The following is an 18,634-nucleotide window of genomic DNA, read 5'->3' on the forward strand; positions in this document are numbered from 1 at the left end:
AAGATAGATCTATGTAAACATACATTTTGTGCGATTCTCTTGGTAATGTTAGATCCAATCTGGGTTGAGATGAGGTGACTGAACAGACACAGATGCATTAGTGACATATTGATGTAAATATATGAAAGCATTTCATGAGTCAGGTCAGGGTAAAAATAAATGCGACTCAGGTCAATCAAAATCAATAGTAGGGCGACTACACCTGTGTAAATACCACAATCCAATGAAAATTTAATTCAAATTTTTCTACCTAATTAATTTTAGAGTGTACAAAAGTCAAGTTAAATGTACTAATATTTAATAAGTTAAAGTTATAAGAACAGTATATTTATATTATAAATATAAACATATAGTATAAACATAAATATTTATATTATTATATAATTTACATTATTATTGCATAATTTATATTATTATACAAGGTGGACCACGAAGCGTGATCAGCTTAAATTATTCTTCCGCCATCGATTCGATCGGAAATTGTTTTAGCTAAAGTAATATGGTTCAAGGAAAGCTTTAAGATGATACTACTAAATTTTTTGTCGACCCCCTTTTTCCAGAGTTACTGAGGTCACCCTTCACTTTTTTTAGGTAAACCTACAATTTTTTACACCCACCCTTTAGGGGATACTGAGACGAATTTGGCAAACAGCATAAAAAGTATTTCTTCTTTATCTGAATCAATTAAAACCAACCTTATTTACCTTAATTGAACCGATGCTCAAAACGGTGTCTATTGACAGTAATACACTCGCGTAAACGGTTAAGAAATGACTACTTAGTTTTTCCTATGGAACTAATTTCCGGATTGTTTACTACTGTAACTAAAAAAATATTGTAGGTTTTCCTCTAAAAAAACTGAAAGTGACCTTGATAACTCTGGGAAAAAAGAATTGACAAGAAATTTGGTGCAATTATCTTAAAGCTCTGCTTGATGCATGTTATAATACCCTTAGCTCACAAAAGTTCCGGTCGAATGGATAGCAGAAGAATAATCTAAGCGGATCACACCTTCGTAGTCCACTCTGTATAAATATTTATATTTATATAGCCTTAACTTTTCTTCAATAACATTTCAATAACATGATACATTAACACTTAACGGACGCGTGGTTTTTTGTCTATTTTCCTCCAGTCCTGGGAATTTTTGAAGAAATTACATAAATTTGCAAGCATGTCTTTAAATGATTGCTGATTTGTTACATTAGTATCATTATTAATACAATTCTGAGAAATCACTTATTTTCATTTCTAGCACTTGTCACTAGTACGGTGTTTTACAAACCATTAAGTTGACATGAAAATACGTAAATCTACGTTACATCTACTGTACATCGTTTTTTACTCTGTCAACAAACAAAAGAGATACCACGAACAAAATATAACATTTCTATTTACCATCCACGCGAATACAGTTCCCAAATTAAGTTCAAATCTCGCGAACACACTTGATACATTTAAACAGGTCGAAAAACCGTTTTACGGAGCTCGCTTCATAAATTCCAAAGCATCGGAAATTGGAGCTGCTGATTGCTCGGCTCCAAGTTAAACGAAATATCGTGAGCGAAATCGAGAAACTCCGTGGACGGGGCGGGCTAATTCGTGCCCTTGTAATTCGAATTGAATTTACCGGCAGGAAAGGTATGAACGGACAGACGGACAGTCGGGGCTGAAGCGGTCCGCGAATGAATAATGGAAGTTTCAATGAAATTTTCCAGTTCGCCGCGGGGCACCGTAATATTAGCTTACCGCCGCCACGGTCCGGACAACCAAAGCCCCCGCCCCGACAGAGCCCATGAACCGGGCGCTTCGTTTCGGGGGTTGTCCACCCCATGCTACGATTTTATAGAGACCTGCTTCTCGCCTCCGAGGAACGCGAGTCCATTGTCGGGAGGGGTGAAATCGGGGAATGAGAAAATCCGGCGTAGGACGCCGAAGAAAATAAGCGATTGGTATTTTGCGCGGCGGGGTAGAGTTCATTAAAATTGCGTTTAACCCTTCGCGACGAAATGTTTGCAGCTGCAAACGTCTAATTTTTCTGTTATTTCTCGAATTTGCAATGTGAATTTCATCTGTAAACACTTCATTTTCCTATTATTTTTCAAATTTTCAATGGCATTTTAATTTACAAACATCTAATTTTTCTATTATATGTTGAACTTGCAATGTCATTTCAATCTGTAAACACCTTATTTTTCTATTATTGTGTATCTCGAATTTGCAATGCGATTTCAATCTACAAACACCGAATTTTTCTATTATTTCTCGATTTCCAACGTGATTTCAATCTGCAAACACGCTTTGGTTATGCAAGAAAGTTCCCGTTATTATCTTGAGGCAAAAAATAAATTAGAAATGTAAAAATACATATTCATTGTGTCCTATTATAATATGCCAAACGTTCTTTAAATATTGTCAGAGAGATTTTTACGGTGTAGGAGTTACGTGTCACAAAGGGTTAATATATCTGGAAAATTGTAGAAAATACAAGCTGGCTATAATATCGCGTTGTTTTTCTATTATAATTTATGATCAACCCCTTCCGCTATTATTTCCTTCACAGCTGTGCTCGACAGAATTATTTTCTTCCTTACAACCCATTAAGAATAGAAAGAATTTCACGTTTGTTCTAAACGAAAATGATTATACTATATAGGTACTCAAATAAAAATACTAGGAAGAAGAAATAAAAATGTAATTTAATTATTTTTATTGTTCGAACTTCTGTTTCTCCAAATGTTGAAAACTGACAACAGCCAAGCACAGTTTTCAATTCACCAGAAACGCTTTTTCGTTTCTTGCGTCGAAGGGCTGACACGGAGATTCGACACCCTAACGAAACGTCGCGAAAGCAATTTTCTCGAGAGAGTCGGGCGTCACACGAATTGTTGCTCGTTCGATCTTGCTTCTCCCTTCGCGACAAGTTTGATCGATACTGGACTTCGACTCGTCTACGTTAATCGTTTCTTTTCGTGTCATTGGGATATTCGGTGCTGGTTATGCTCCAAGAAATAAATGAAGAGTCTTGGAATTAGAGGAAATTAACAGTCAGAGTCTTACAATTAAGTCCAAAATCTATTATGTTTAATACATTTAAAATATAAATTATGTCTTTCATAGTAATAATAGATTAAGTATTAATAATAACGGTTACAATTATTAAAAAATAATTATCAATGTATTTTTTTATGATTTATAACAATTACACAGTAGAAATTGAAGAATATTATAAGACACAATGATTCAAAAAGCAAGAAGTACAGTTCATAGAGAAGTTATAGATGTGAAGCGACATTTATTCCAAGAAATTTGTGAAACAGTTATAATTAGAAATTCAAACGCACTCTTAATTGCAGAAATTCTTCGCCCTTTTTCATAGCGCGTTAGCTCTTGACTGGACGTACAAATTATGTATTCTTTACAGGCATTGGGTAATCATGCGAAATGATCGATGCGCTTCGATCTATTAATTGTGGAAATTAGTTTGAAAAATCGCTCTTTGTGCGCACAATAAAATCTAACAAAGGAGTATATGTTCTTCAAACGCAGGGCAAATGTACCTATAGTATATTTCAACGAGAAACTAAAGCAAAACGAAGAAAAATTAACGTGTATCTGAAAAAATAACTAATTAATCGTGAAAAAATGAATATGATAATAGTAATTTTGAGTGTTTTATCTTTAATATTATTAAAATTTAATGATAGAGATAAATATTTCTTATTGAATAATATAAATTTATTAAAAAAAAATAAACTTGAAGAACATAATCCATAAGAAATTGTTATTATATACCTTACAGTACCAGTCAATTTACGAATGGCAGAGAGATCGTTTATCTATGCCAATATGTGAGTGAAAAAACATTAATATCATTCTGAGTTTTAACATGACGTGTTAAACGACATGAACAAATAACGATTTCGTGAGTTAGTTATTTGCATGAGTTAGATTGAATCTTTTTGCATGTAATAGACTAAAATGTTTTAAAGAGGAAAAAGAAAAACTGTATATTAGTATTAGTTGCAACTATACGTGTACATGATGAATTTTAAAATTCAATTTCTTCGAAAATAAAGCATTCTAAAAAATGATTACTCTATACTCTTCTTCTTATTTTTTTACGTTTGACGTATCATTCAGCCGCATCGTTTATATTATTTATTAATATTAGATTTCCGGAACGAGGCAATTTGACTCGTATCGACTTTTATAAAGATTATTTGGTAAATGTTTGGATTGATTTTGATTGATACCGATACGCAAGTATGTATCATAATTATTTACTTCGAAGCCTCTAATTTCAAAGATGTAAATGAACAAATATCCATTTTTGTAAGAACGATAGTGCATGTCTATAAATTCTATTGAATATAATTGATAATGCAAGAAATTATTACTACACTATGTGCTCCTACTTTTTTAGCAGTGTGAGTACCATTTTGACTGGTACGGTAGTTCTAGTGTTAAATGAAACTTTAAAACCGATCATTTGATCGGTCCACGGTTCGTTTAGTGTTAATACTAAGGGTTAACTATCACACTACAAACGAGCACCTCGCGGAAATTTTCGAACAGCAAACATTCCATCGAACGACAATCGTTGACCGTACACTTCCTTCAACCCTTTGCACCGTCCACCCTCGTTCTTGTCGCAATATTTGCATTGTTCCAGTGTATTTTCAAGTACATCAGATCCATCTCATCCCTGCCCCTCGCCAGCGAACCGTTACGAGACGAGTCGCAGCGCGAGCCCTCGTAAATCCATTTATTTATTTATTTATGTGCCACGGGAGCCCGGGAACCGGATGGTCGTGGGGACGGTCGGGCTTATGGCGGCGTATGCATCGAACCGGGATTCCCGTGGGACTCGAGAAACGACGAAGAGGGGGGGTAGAAGATCGCAAAAGTCACGGATATTCTGCGTAGGCCGGTGCCTCGGGAAGTAAATTCTCCGGAGGCAAGGTGGGTTGAAACGAAAATGCTGTTGTGCCACTTAGACGGGAAGAAGAACGCCCCTCCGTTTCGTTCTCTCTTTTCCTCTCTCCTTCGTCGCTTTTGTCTATTGTCGCGGGAGAATTCGTTCCGATTTTTGTCAGCTTTTATGACGTGAATATTTAACGGGCTTTCGTTTCTGCGACTGACAGTCGAATTCGATGTCTTTTAGCTCTTGTGATTTTTTCTCTGTCTGTTGGCGTTTGAAATTTATTGACAGGCTCGTTGAAGTTTTCAGGGATAAATTATATAGGGTAATTCTCTGACAGAGAACACTTCTATTTTGTAAATAGTTCACCTTGTGTAAATAGTTGATATAATTATTATTAACATTGATGACTTTCATTTGTGATTTGAGTTCTTGTTGATTTTCTTTTAAAAAGTAATTAGAGTTTGTTTAGAAGTCAAATCTGCTGTTCTAATTCGTTTAGTTTTCATTTAAATGTGTCTCAAAGAAAATTACTATCTTCCTTGGAATTACTATATTACTTCTGAATTGATTCTTGTCTGATTCCTCATATAAGATATTTTATAAATTCTTTAGTGAATTGAATTTAAATTTTGTAGCTTATTGTTTCGTAATATATAATATTTTATGGTATTGTACTTCTATTTGGATTTGTTGGTTTTATATTCGATTAGCTTGTCTTGTAATTGGTATTCGACTACTTAACTTTGTAAAGAAAAGAACTTTTACTGTAACAGTTTACTGTACTGACGCGTGCAGTAAACTTCTATTTTATTTAAGTACTTTTGTTTAATGATTGTATCTTTTGATTGATGTACTTTTTTATAATAATAAGATTTTGAATTGAGACTGCAGATATTAAATTAACGCAATGAAAAATTGTTATTTTTATACAATATTTACTGTTATTGTGTCCTATTAATGTTTCTCTTTGTACTTTACTATGTATAATAAATCACTGATGCGGTTTTCACTTAAATAGAATTTTATTACTGAATTCAGTAGTTATTCTATTAAACGTTCAACACAGTTGACGTTTGATACTTCTGGAGTCCTTTAGTATACGTCTAATGTTCCTTGACGTTATGCATTCTCCACGAGAAGGATAATTAGTAAAGTATCCAGTTTCACGAAAGTGCAGTGCAGAAATAGAATATTCTACGAGCTATGCAGCAGAGACTGAAATGAAAATGACATTTGCAACGCTTCGAAAGTAAGTTCTCTTCCAGTTATGAGCGGTGTTTACTTAATTTTCACATTTCCGACTCACGGTCACTTTGTATTTTGAATATTTAATGAAACAGCTTGAATAAGACCTTTATCACTTCGACGTTCTGAAAAACGTTAAAATCTCTGCTGCCATTAATGCACTTTTGGTATTATCGTAAGGAAATGTAATAATTGTTATCATAGTTTCATTACCAGCTATAAATTATTTGCTATTTTAGTGAATTAGGAAACCTAGTAAAAAGTTATTATGTCTTTTATAAATTATTAGAAACATGCGGTAACAATAAGAATATTTCAGAACAGTAGTTCATTAAAATATAGATTTTTGTATTATAGTGAGATTAATTTTCAATTATAAAATAGAATGTATTAAATTTTATATATTAATCATAGTTTAAATTTCATATTTTGTGCATACTTAGCAGATTATTAAGTGGACGATATATTGCAATAACTATGAAAATTGATTAAAATACATGAAATTTTTTAAACATTAACAACTATTTTGTACTTGTTCAAGGTACTTTAAAAATATTCTTATGCATTTATGTGTTATAAAGTGTTGTAAATATCTTAAGTTAATAATATACTGTGAAAAACAAGTAAAAAGTTTTACGATTTCAAGGGGAACATATTCTACAGTATCCACATTGTTACATTGTTTATTTACGAAGTTTTGAAGGACACAAAAAATTGTCTCATTCTTTTTTTACGAAGAGATAAAAATGGTATAAAGTATATTGACAATGAGTACTAATAAGAAAACTTTCGCACTAATGTAATATTAACCCTGAACGATCGACAAGTTTCTATTAACTCTTTACGAACAAGACTGTTTTAAACTCCTAAAATTTGTTTTCGTAAAAAATATGAATTATGCATCGGAATGTTAGATGCTAAAAGAAAAAAACCGCATGTTAATCTCTCGTTAGTTGAATAATTAAATTATTCATTTGTAGTTTTCGATTTTAAACATCGAAGCTCGAAATTGCCATTATGGCGACATGCGACCGCAAAGGATTAATGATACTGAATAAAAACAGAAAAATTTGTTTAACCAGAACTATATTCTGATATATTAACACGTTGAATACTATGGGGGTCACCGGTGATACAAACAAAATCGAATTACTATACATCACTCAATTAAACGATGATCATTTGAAAACATTTCAATATTATAAATAATGCTATCTGATGCGGTGACGTATCTATGACAACTATATCAACGTGCAATAATAATAACGCAATTCAGTCAAAGGATTTAATATTATATTTTCTTCATTTTGTGTATTTTGCTGTGTGAAATCCTACAGGGTTCAACACGTTAAATTGTATTATTGTTTGTTTTTTTCATTTTAAAAGATAAAAACAGAATTTAATCGAAATCAGCGAATGTCACATTCTTATGTCTCCTTGTCACAGCCAGTGCACCTCAGGCAGTAATACGGGAACACAATCAAAGCGAGCTATGGGTAACAAAAGTCCACGGTCCAGTACTTCAGATTTTCCAAGCAAAGGACTGCTTTTTCGCAATGAAAAGCAATTTCCGCAGTTTTTTACGTACAAAAGGTACTGCTTGCAGCAGTGTTGTCCACGGATGGATACCCTGACTTTGACACCCTTTACATTCTCCCGCTATTATAAACAAAGAACAGCATTGCTAGCAAAAAACAAACAACTCGGATTCTTGCATCAAAGAGAGAAACCAGTAAAGAACGTCGTATTGTGAAATTAACAGTTCTGTTCGTATGATTAAAATGATTTAAAAACAAATTTATTTTGAAATTAACATATTGACAATTTCACGAATTTTGTGGGTTTTTAATAAACATTATTTATTTGTTATAAATTGTACTAGTCATAAATATTATTTTACAATATCTTATAATATTATTTTACATTATATATGTTAAATTTATAAAAATTGTAAATTATTAAATAGTACATTTCCTGTTTCATACTATTAATTAGCTATTCATATTACTAGCAAATATTTATTCGATGGTACTCACATGGTTTTAATGATTTCTAAACGAATTGGTAAAAATGTATTATATATCGTCATGGTAGCCACAGTGTTCAATAAACATTGAGAAATTTTCATTACTATTAAACATGCATATAGAAATGTATACATAATACAAATAACTCATTTAAAAATTAATATGAATTAGTATAAATTGAACATGTTAATTAAAATTAATTTATTTTAATGAATTTAAATTTGTTTCCACAAGGTGGGTGCATTCGATGCAATGGTTAGTAGTTTGGCGTCCTTGATAACGGGGATGCAATACGGCAATTTCATTTTATCCGTTCGTAAAGCTTGGCCAGAATTCGCTTACCAGGTCACATGGGAGGATTACAAGAAAGTCACTATATTTGTTACACAGTAACTGCTGTCACTGTTACGCCACTGGTATAGTGCATGATTCGTTCATCCAATTTTTACTTCGTTCTACCACGGTATTCTCTCGATTTTTGTTTAAAGGAAACAGAGTTCTTGGAGTGTTATATCTGAATCCTCTAGCATAGTTGGAAATTATTCGGATTCTTTGGAATAAATGTTCATTCCAATTGTTCTCAGTAAATGAATGTTTAAGATAATTTTCTTTTGTTTTTTATTACTTGCAACAAGTTATTTTATCAATTTATTTAATATATCTTTATTTATTTGAATATCTTAATAAAAGACGAAGAAACGTGCATTTCTTTGATATGATGTGATAACTGTTATTAGTATATTTATGTAGATTTGTAATTATAATTATTATTAAAATGCATGATTATTATATAATTATTATATCATATAATATAAAACTTAATTACACTGAATTTATATAATAATTATTATTATAATAATCATTATCAACTATTATTATTCTTATTAACATTATTATATTAATTAATTGTAAATTGGTGATTATAAACATAAAATATATAACACCTATTACTTTAAGTATATAATTTTTTAATTTTCTTGAAAAGCTCATTAATATTTGCGTCAAAGTATTAAGGTGTTATGAAAATTCTTTTTTTGCAAAATTAAGGACTTTATTATAATGTAAAATATTCGGAAGAAACATGTGTATATATTTGAATATTTCTTTCTTTACAGAATCTTCCATTTTATATAATTCACCATTAAAAGTCACTGATACTGATTGTGGTTACGACTCGTTATTTTCTCTACGTTCTTTCTACTGCGCAGTGCATATTTTTATTACATTTGATTTAGGATAGAGATTACTATATAAAGAAATTTTATGTGCTATCACATATAGTAGCCGCGAAGCTGCATATGATGTTGGGATATGCATCTTCGCACGGTTCCTCGTGGGAATGGTTCTTGAAGCGTTATTCGGAGCAGAACAGGATGAACAAGCATGCGATATAATTGCAGTCTTGAAATGTCACACTATCCGTTCGCCAACATTTATTATATATTTTTCCAACGAAGAAATGTGCAAATAAAGACATTTTTCGGAATACATGAATAAATTGCCTGTTCTCATCAAATAAATCTTGTATCTTCATTTTAATAAATAGTTAGTTTCAAATAATATTATAATTTTTAAATTGTCTATATTTGTATTTTTCGTCAGAACTTGAAGTACATTTTTTAAAGTTTCATATGAATTATTTCAATTAGTGTTTATTAACATGTTGACCGCCGTTTTCAACGTTTCGTATAATGTTACTTATTCTACTATAACAATGACTAATGGCATTAGAATTAATTGTTAATGATTTGATGTCATAGCTCCCAAGTTACACTATTATTTAGTTACTTATATAACTAAATATTTTGATTTGACATCAGTTTTCTTCCCGTAATTGTTTTTGACATTAAAATTACCCGACGGGTCAAAATGGACCCATTCCTGATTTCTTCCTTTTGCAATTATTAAAAATACAACAGCTGTTTCTCTGAGCAATTATTAAAGAAATTGATTTGGTAATACGCAAGTTGAACTGTAAATCAATTAAAGTCTCAATAGATGCAATCTTGGAACTTCCTTAGAGAAATTTCAAAAAGTCAATTTAACTGCTCGGGAGTTTTAGTGTTAAGCAATTTGGAAGCTCCGGTTATTTGTGATCACTATGGCGGTCCACATGTTAATTATTATTCCTGTTATTAAGATACTGAGATCTGATAAATATTCTTCTGGTATCGAACATTGAGAATATATTGATTTTCACTTACCCAGTTCGTGGTCTTCTGTCTACGTTCCAGAAGACGTTGCTGAAGTTTAGGCCCAGGTCCGGAAAGAAACGCCCTTACCAAGTTTCTAGTTTTCTCCAAATTATTCGGAGCAATTACTTCAACCTGGGCCAAATACTTCTGCATGGTTACTTCTAAATCCGGGACGGGAAGAATTGGTAGAGTTTCCTCCTTCTGCAAAAAGAGGGGGAAGCAATTATTGTAATAAGAATCGATCAGTATTTTCATTCGAAAGAAAGGGAACTGCATACAATTACATAACGCAAAGCAAATGCATCTATAATATATTCTAACGAAAAACTAAAGTAAAACCAAGAAGAATTACACATTTATCTGAAAAAATAAATAATTTATTGTTGAAAAAATGAGTACCATTTTGCGTTTTAAGATGACATATGCTAAAGAAGTTGACAAATATATACATTTGTCAAACGCAGTTAACTGATTATTAAGTATCTTTTTTACCTGTCGATTAAAAAATTCAACAAGATAATTACAGTACTGAATTTTACGCCCATTAAGATGTATTTTTGACACTTAAGTTATTTTCTCATCTCATCCAAACTGTACATTTTAAACATTTTTCTACATTACGATGCGCGAGGGAAAACGAAACACTTTTGCACAAGGCAGCAGGAGTCTATGTAATTGTATTGATATACAATAATGATAGCCAACGGTCTATTTAAGTCTTTCAAGAAAGGTTTCATGCGATTATTGCTCCAGATATTTCCTTATTACGATTAAGAAAAAGCGTCCCGTTTTACCCTACTTTCCCTTACAACAGTAAACTGTGGCAGTGCCTGTGCGGAATATTTTGAGCGCAAAAGTTTGAAAGGCTTCTTCAGTTATGAGTTTTTTAATAAAATATTTGTGGAGTACTGTTTGCTACAAATCGATAATGTTCCTATAAAAATACACTCTGTATATTGCTACCATTTTTCCCATTACATTATAACAGTGAAAACATCAAGTAAACGGGGTATAGGCAACAGATTACTCGGCAACAGGTGGAGGAATTTTGAAGGGTGATTTTATGCGATAAAATAAGACACAACTCTATAGAAAGGAAATTGTATTTTCCGTTTTGTTTGCAAGTTATTAATAATTGAAAATCTCCCTGAATAATGGCAACCTGCCAACTGTAGTGTACGTACATTGGGTTATGAGGAGTATGAACAGTGACGTATCAAAACGTAGCAAAACGTCTGTCTCGAAGTTATAATCTAAGAACCTATGAAAATTTTTGTTATGTCAGTTCATGCATTTCCATTTTTAAAATTGACGTTATTTTCGTTTCTCCTATGATGGATTATGATAACTAATAATATATCCTTTTATAAACTTTAATAAAATCAATAGGATTTGTCTGAGATGTTTTCAGTTATTATTAACTTGAAAACGAAATTAGAATTTCGCAGTTCTGATTTTTCTTCTATTTTATCACGTAGTATCTCTTTTCAAAACTCACGATATGTATGCATGGTCAAACGTCTTATCTGAAAAGAAGATATTCGTGACTAATAGAAACATATTGCTTAAAGAGCGACAAAGAAAAAGATGCTCTTATAATGAAGAAGTAATTTTGATTTCTAAAAAAGTATACTCGAAATATTGATTTATTTGACTGATCAGACAGTTTTATCAGTAAAAATAAGTAAATATTTAAACAAAAATTGTATTTCTCAATTTAAAATATATATTCCCCGATTTTCTTACCTCTCAAACCGATACAAACAAACGAGTACTTAAAACAGGATGGAATCTATAAAAATATTACATATATTTATAAGAATACTGCTGACAAAACTTTCTGTACAACTTAATGAATACACCTATAAAATATAATAAGAATTTCGGAAATCATCGCATGAAGAATTTAACAAGTTGTACAACCGCATAAATTCGCACGTGACGTACATTGACCTTTACGATGTCGCGGCAATTGTAAAATAAAGAATCGATTGAGAAACGAAGCGTGTCTGTGGGAGTAAGAGCCCTTAAGGGCAGCACGCTTCGTTGATCAGAATCCCCTTTCTAACAAGACCAACTCTGCGCACACGACCCTTCCTTCTTCGTTTCGAATGTTTCCGGCTAGCAGGCCTAGGAAGAGGGCAAAGGTAAAGCGGGAAGCGGGGAAGGAGAGTGTGAATAGAAAAGGGAATACGGAACGCTGGAGAGGCAGAGGAGAGAACAGAAAAAACAGAGAAAGGGAGAGAGAGTTGGTAAAATAAAGGTAAGAAGTGGAAGAGAGACAGAAGTCGAAAGCAGATAGAAATAAAGAAAGGAGCGACAATGAGAAGAGTGAATGAAAATCGAAAAAAATGAAAGGGTTGAAAGAACGAGGGAGAGAGAGGGGGGAGTGAGATGGTGAAAGGATGAGAGAAAGAGAGAGATAATGGCGGAAGAATGAGCAATAAAAAGTTGTAAAAAATGAAAGTGGGAGAGAAAATGAGAAAGAGTGAGATTGAGAAAAAGGAAGTGAAAGGAAGAAAGGGAAAGAGAGAGAGAGGAGAGAATGAGTGAATTTGAGAAGAAAGTGGAAGTGTGTAGAAATAGGAAAAGAAGATAGAAATTCGGAAAGAGGTTGTGGGTAGAGAGAGGAGAGAAGGAAGTGTTTAATAGTGAGAGGCAGCAAGGGATGTTAGGTGGACAAGGTAAGAGAGATATTTGAGATACGAAATGTTTGTGCATATATCTATAATTATTATTAACCTTTTGCGATTGAATGCCACTATAATGGAGACTTTGATTTTAAATATTTAAATTCAAAAGCTACAAACGAATAATTTATACTTACAATTTCAATGCATAACGGAGCATTATTATTAATGAGCTTTACAAAAGTTTAAAAAATCTCATCCACAAAGGTTAATAATATTCACATTTTGGTAATAAAAGCAATATGAATTATTTAAGAGAAAATTATATTCTTTTCCATATTACATGTAGTCTTTAGCTTAGAAAAAATGTAGTTCACAAAATGATTTTTTTATAATAAGAACATCATACACCCTTTTTGAAATGATATTTTTAAGTATTATTGAATTGTGTTTAATTAATCAATGACCGTTTGATTGTTTACATAATTTTACTTCTGAAATGTTATTTATAAGAGAATAGACAAGGGTAATCGAGTAAGCCGAAGAAAATTATCGATTTGAACTTATAGCTGCCGTACCCTAAGGCGGCATTCTTTGAACACATTTTCCTCTTGCGTGTTTCCACTGAAAGTAATTATTCTTTATCACTCCTTCGATCTGGCAATGCTGTTCTATTTTTACATTGTCACATTTTATGTAGCCAATATAGAATGTTTGGTATGTCTTTTTTAGTCCATGAAGCTTAAGCTACTACTATAATGTTGCAATTACTTGATTGTTAATAATTGTTATTTATCAATTGCTTTTTCTAATTTTTAAAAAATAATTTACTTAACTAATTTATACGTCAATTTAATTCAAAAGAATTGAAATACAATTAAATCGCTTGACTAAACGTGTGAAATTAGAAAAGATTTATATACCATCAAATCACATGACTAGATGTGATGAAATATGAATAAATTGAAAAACAATCAAATCATATGACAAAAGAATACAACGAACACAACGATCAAGCTTAAGTCGTTTACAGATTTCCGGACGCGACGAAGTCAACAAAAATAGGCAATACTCGATTCGACTCACGAAATGAATCCAGAGAATGCTCGGTAACGAGTTCGATTATACTGCTTTGGCATGCGTCAGTTTAGCCCCTCGGTGTTGCAGCCCGTTCGTTTCGTACGAGTTTCCATGTAACGGGTGTTTCGATTCCCAGGAGGTTTTCTACCCTCTTTTCAAGGCTCATTGCTATGCACCGCTCGAAACTCTGCTAACGACCTTTGCACCCCTGAACCTACGGGCAACGTTTCGATTCGGAACAGCTTATCGAGCCACGCGATTGCGTGGATTTGAAATATTCGATCCTGAAAACCGGGATTTCGTTCGTTTCGGATATATCAGTAGGCATTGAGCAGCTTATTGTAAAGTCCAGCTAAATCCCGTTTTTTTCAAATTTAAGGAGTTCCTGGACTTTGCGGTTGACAGTAAGGATATATTCGTATTTGTATTACTTCAAATTAAAGTTGGAACTCGTTGGCCTTTCGTGACACGTAACTCCTTAATCATGAAAATCTCTTCCAAGATGATAGAAGAATAAAATATTGTAATAAGATATAATATAATATGTATTTCTTATTTCTTTAAATTAAATTTTCATTCTGGCTGATGTTGGCATTTTTCGAATACTGCATGTAGGACAAAATAAAGAAAGTGAGGAAAATTAACATATTTAAAGGTATGTACTAGAATTAGGTGTTCCCAAGCTGCAAACATTTCATTACAAAGAGGTAAGGGTTTCTTTACTAACTGGTGATATAATTTGATGTTAGATTCATAATTTGTTATTTGAAAGGTACCGGATATTTTAGCAAAATTTAACATTATTTAAATAAATTTATTTATACTTTCATTATAAATACTTATTTCAGTATTGACAGTACGATAAGTAACAACAAAAATCAGTCTTCGTTTTACGTGGAAACATTAGTAGAGATAAATTATTTACACTTAAATAATTACTTTCGTGCAGCTTTATTAATTTTATTATTTTCCTGGTAATTTTATTATTTAATTTCTTCTTATTCCCAGAAACTCGATAAAAAGTATTTCATACAGTTTTTAATCTCAGTGATTTCGTTAGAGTTACGAGTAATTAAGGTAGGTAAATATAAGATCTCGCTTATTTAACTAATCTTCCGATTCACCAAGTTTACCTTCCGCCAATTTTGCTGCGCGTTCCATTTCTGAAGGATGGAATGTTTTACCATCCACTCGTGAAGTTTAAACAATAGGAAAAACACCATCGATGACATTCATTAGAATTTTTCACCATTTCTAATTATTTCAATTTGTATGTTGGAAAAGATTCTTCACAATTTTTAAATTAACTTTAACGCTAAAAATATCGTATAAAGCAAAGTAATCCATTTCCAATTAGAATTCGATTAATAATATCCAAATAAGGAGAGATAAATCTTTAATACCACAATTTTTAATGAATGCAATATGTTTATCGGAGGACAAAGTGATAAATGTTGATCAAACTGTACAATACGTTATCAATTCACGAGGAAACGAGAACGGTCGAAGAAATTCGATCAAACAGCCTCGTTTGTCCGATTCGATAATAATCAATTGGATGTGCCGTCCATTTGAACGCACTGAATACGAAATAATTACCCTTCTATTCCCATACCCCATCATTTCTCGCTCTTTCTCCCTAGTCTGTTCGCGTTGCAACAGAACGAACGCTCTGTAAACGGGATCATACGCTTGCTAGCACCGGCCTCTGCTCGTTAATGAAGAAAACAAGCCGCATCGTTTCGCTGAAAAGCTCCGTAAGCAACATACAACCGTGAATTAACTTCTACGTACTTTTGCTTAATTGAAATTCGTCTGTTTGCGTGACGATACAGTCTTACTTCCTGTATATAATTGATCATGTAAGCGATTTATCTATTCATCTCACTAAATATCGAAACTTGAAATCTATGAGAACGTATGATAATATGTACTACCTGTTTGGATTGGAAAATGTATGTCACTGTAATGTAACCATGCATTGACCAAGTTATAATGTACTTTGTTGAATATGATTAATAATTAGGATATTAAAATTTACGTTGAAATATTATTATTATTGAAATTTCCCAAAAAGAATAGTAACGTAAAATCAGTTTATAAATATGTATACTACTACGTAAATGAATATTGCATGCGTTAACATTGCAAGTCAATGCATTTTACAAAATTCAATCATTACAATAAACAATAGAATCTTTAATTCTTTTCAAAGAATGTTCATCCCTTTATTAAACTTCCTCAGATTTGAAATTCGGATTTGGAGTAAATCGTTGAAAATTAAAGTTTTGTAAGCCAATTAAGAATTCCGCAGAAGTATACGAAATAAAAATTTGCAAATTAAAATTTTCCTACATTTCTATCGAACGACACGATCGACACGTCACAACAGACAGTAGATTCTCCACAGAGGATTTCATGTATTTCCCCTGAGCGGAAATTTTACGTACGCTCAATTTCCTTTTGCACGTCCCCTCGGTCTGCCCTACTGTGGACGCGCGCCAGATAATACGTACCTTCCATCATGAGTGGCACCTTGCGATCCCTTGCTAGCATTCCCAGTGGACCAGTATTCTATGCAAACAGGGAGCCGCGGAACACGGTGAGGAAAATTGACGCTGGTGGATCGAGATATTCGGGCGAGATACAGAAATAGAAGGAACCAGAATTATACATCGGAAAGTTCTGTTCGAAAATGTCATTCCAATCTCTATCACTCCTACTTTATTAACTGTTTAAGTACTGAATAGGATAAAAGCATGAGTAGTTGACCGGTTAAGAAAAGTGTTCTGCGTGAATAATAGTAAACGCTTGCTCCTTCATTAACACTAGATTTACGGAACTCGTCAATTTGATGGATATTACGTTTTTTTAAACATTATTTAGTAATAGTTTACGTCGATTTTCATTCGTGCGATTATGCGGATACACATCGTGATACTCTGCTTTTCAATTTACAATTTTCGTGACTTGTATAGGCAAACGCATATTTTCCTAGAAACAGTAGAATAAAGTGTAGAATAAACGAATGTAAATCTAGTGTTAACACATTGTATACCGATAATTATCAGAAAACTGAATTGTGCGGATAGCGATTTACAGTGAGATCCACGTATCATATTATTATGTGATATATTTTACATGGATAATTAGTTCTAATCAAATTCAATATTTTTTTTAAATGCTGTGTAATTAGCAAAGTTATATAGCTGAGTATCTTTATATAAACACGAGATTATGTTAAATAGAGAGATCCTATACGTGAAAATGCTGTTTGAACTTCTTACATTATGTAACAAAGCAAACTGTTTTGAAATAGTTATATTATCCAAATTTTGTAGACATTTTTGAACAGTTGGTACTGGTGTTAGAAGTTGAGTATTCTTTCAAGTGAGAAAACTAGTGGCTGACCGTATGTTAGTTACTAGTTCACCACTCATAGCAAAAGCAAAAACACTAAAGATGATTACTTTAATGTCGTTCGTTTGCAACGATTATAACAAATTACAAGTAAAAGGGCAAATATAAATACAATACAAATATGCGAAAAACATTGTAACGGGCTACTTAAAAGATTTCATTAAAAAAGAATTTAAATGTCAGGGAAGAAAACAAAAAGATAAGAGGAAAACACAAGAGAAAACGATATAATCTGTGATGAAACAGGAAAATAGAGCACGATGAAGAAAGATGGAGCAGAAAGATCATAACAGGCAAAGACAGAATAAAACCTATTTCAAAGAAGAAAAAAAACGGAGAATAAGATGATGAAACAAGTACAAAATAGAAAATGTCATTCTTGTATCAAGAATGAATATGAAATAAAAATAAAATAAAAAAGAAGGTTAAGGTTACGTAAAGGCGACGAAAGGGAAGGAGATAAAAGGTGGAAAATAAAAATGTTGGACGTTCGAGGTAAATGTGCTGAAAAAACTCTATAAAGACTCGTTCGAAACAAAAACTCTGTATAAAGGAGACGGTGGAGGGGGCGAAAAATAATTATGGGGAAAAAATATGCGTAGCAAAAGGGGCGAAAGAGAAGAGGAGGCAAAAGAGGGAGATGAGGATAGCGGGTGGAACAGTGGATATAAAGGAAGCCTAAGGGGGTTGTTCCTGGTCTGACAGCGGTAAAGGGTGGGGGTGCTGGGTGTTACTAATTGAAGGGGTACCGAGGGGGAAACCTTGTTATCTCTTAATTGCTACGACCCTCCGCACTGTTTTGCATCGATAAGAAGAACCAGCCACTCCTAGTCGACTTTTGTTTCATCTGGCCGCTCGTAGCTCTGTTATCGATTGATGGGAATTGGTTGTTGCCGTTGAAACTACGTCGACTTTTTGTTCCCCAGACTTCTTATCCGCTTTAGTTTCATGCGTTAAAGAACGGAATTTGCATATCGAATCTATTTTCATGAATTAATACCAAGTTCCCAGGTTTTCGTCCCTGGCAAATAGCACTTCAAAGTTCAGATCATCCGCGTCTAAACACTCTGGTTTTAATCCCTTACCCTATGATTTCTTTCTGAACTGTGA

General features: G+C 32.7%; 1 protein-coding gene across 2 annotated transcripts in view; it reads right to left on the reverse strand.

Annotated features, from left to right (window-relative positions):
• The window catches only part of ChAT (Choline acetyltransferase), an 86,422-nt gene that overhangs the window by 50,343 nt on the left and 17,445 nt on the right, over positions 1-18,634 (reverse strand). For both annotated transcript variants that reach the window (XM_031993258.2, XM_031993249.2), the window contains exon 2: positions 10,404-10,595. In XM_031993258.2, the coding sequence (XP_031849118.1) occupies positions 10,404-10,547 (144 nt within the window). In that variant the 5' untranslated portion in view covers positions 10,548-10,595. The remainder of the gene's footprint in view (positions 1-10,403; positions 10,596-18,634) is intronic.

This window comes from Nomia melanderi, chromosome 1, assembly GCF_051020985.1.
Source record: "Nomia melanderi isolate GNS246 chromosome 1, iyNomMela1, whole genome shotgun sequence".
In the NCBI taxonomy this organism is placed as follows: Eukaryota; Metazoa; Arthropoda; class Insecta; order Hymenoptera; family Halictidae; genus Nomia; species Nomia melanderi.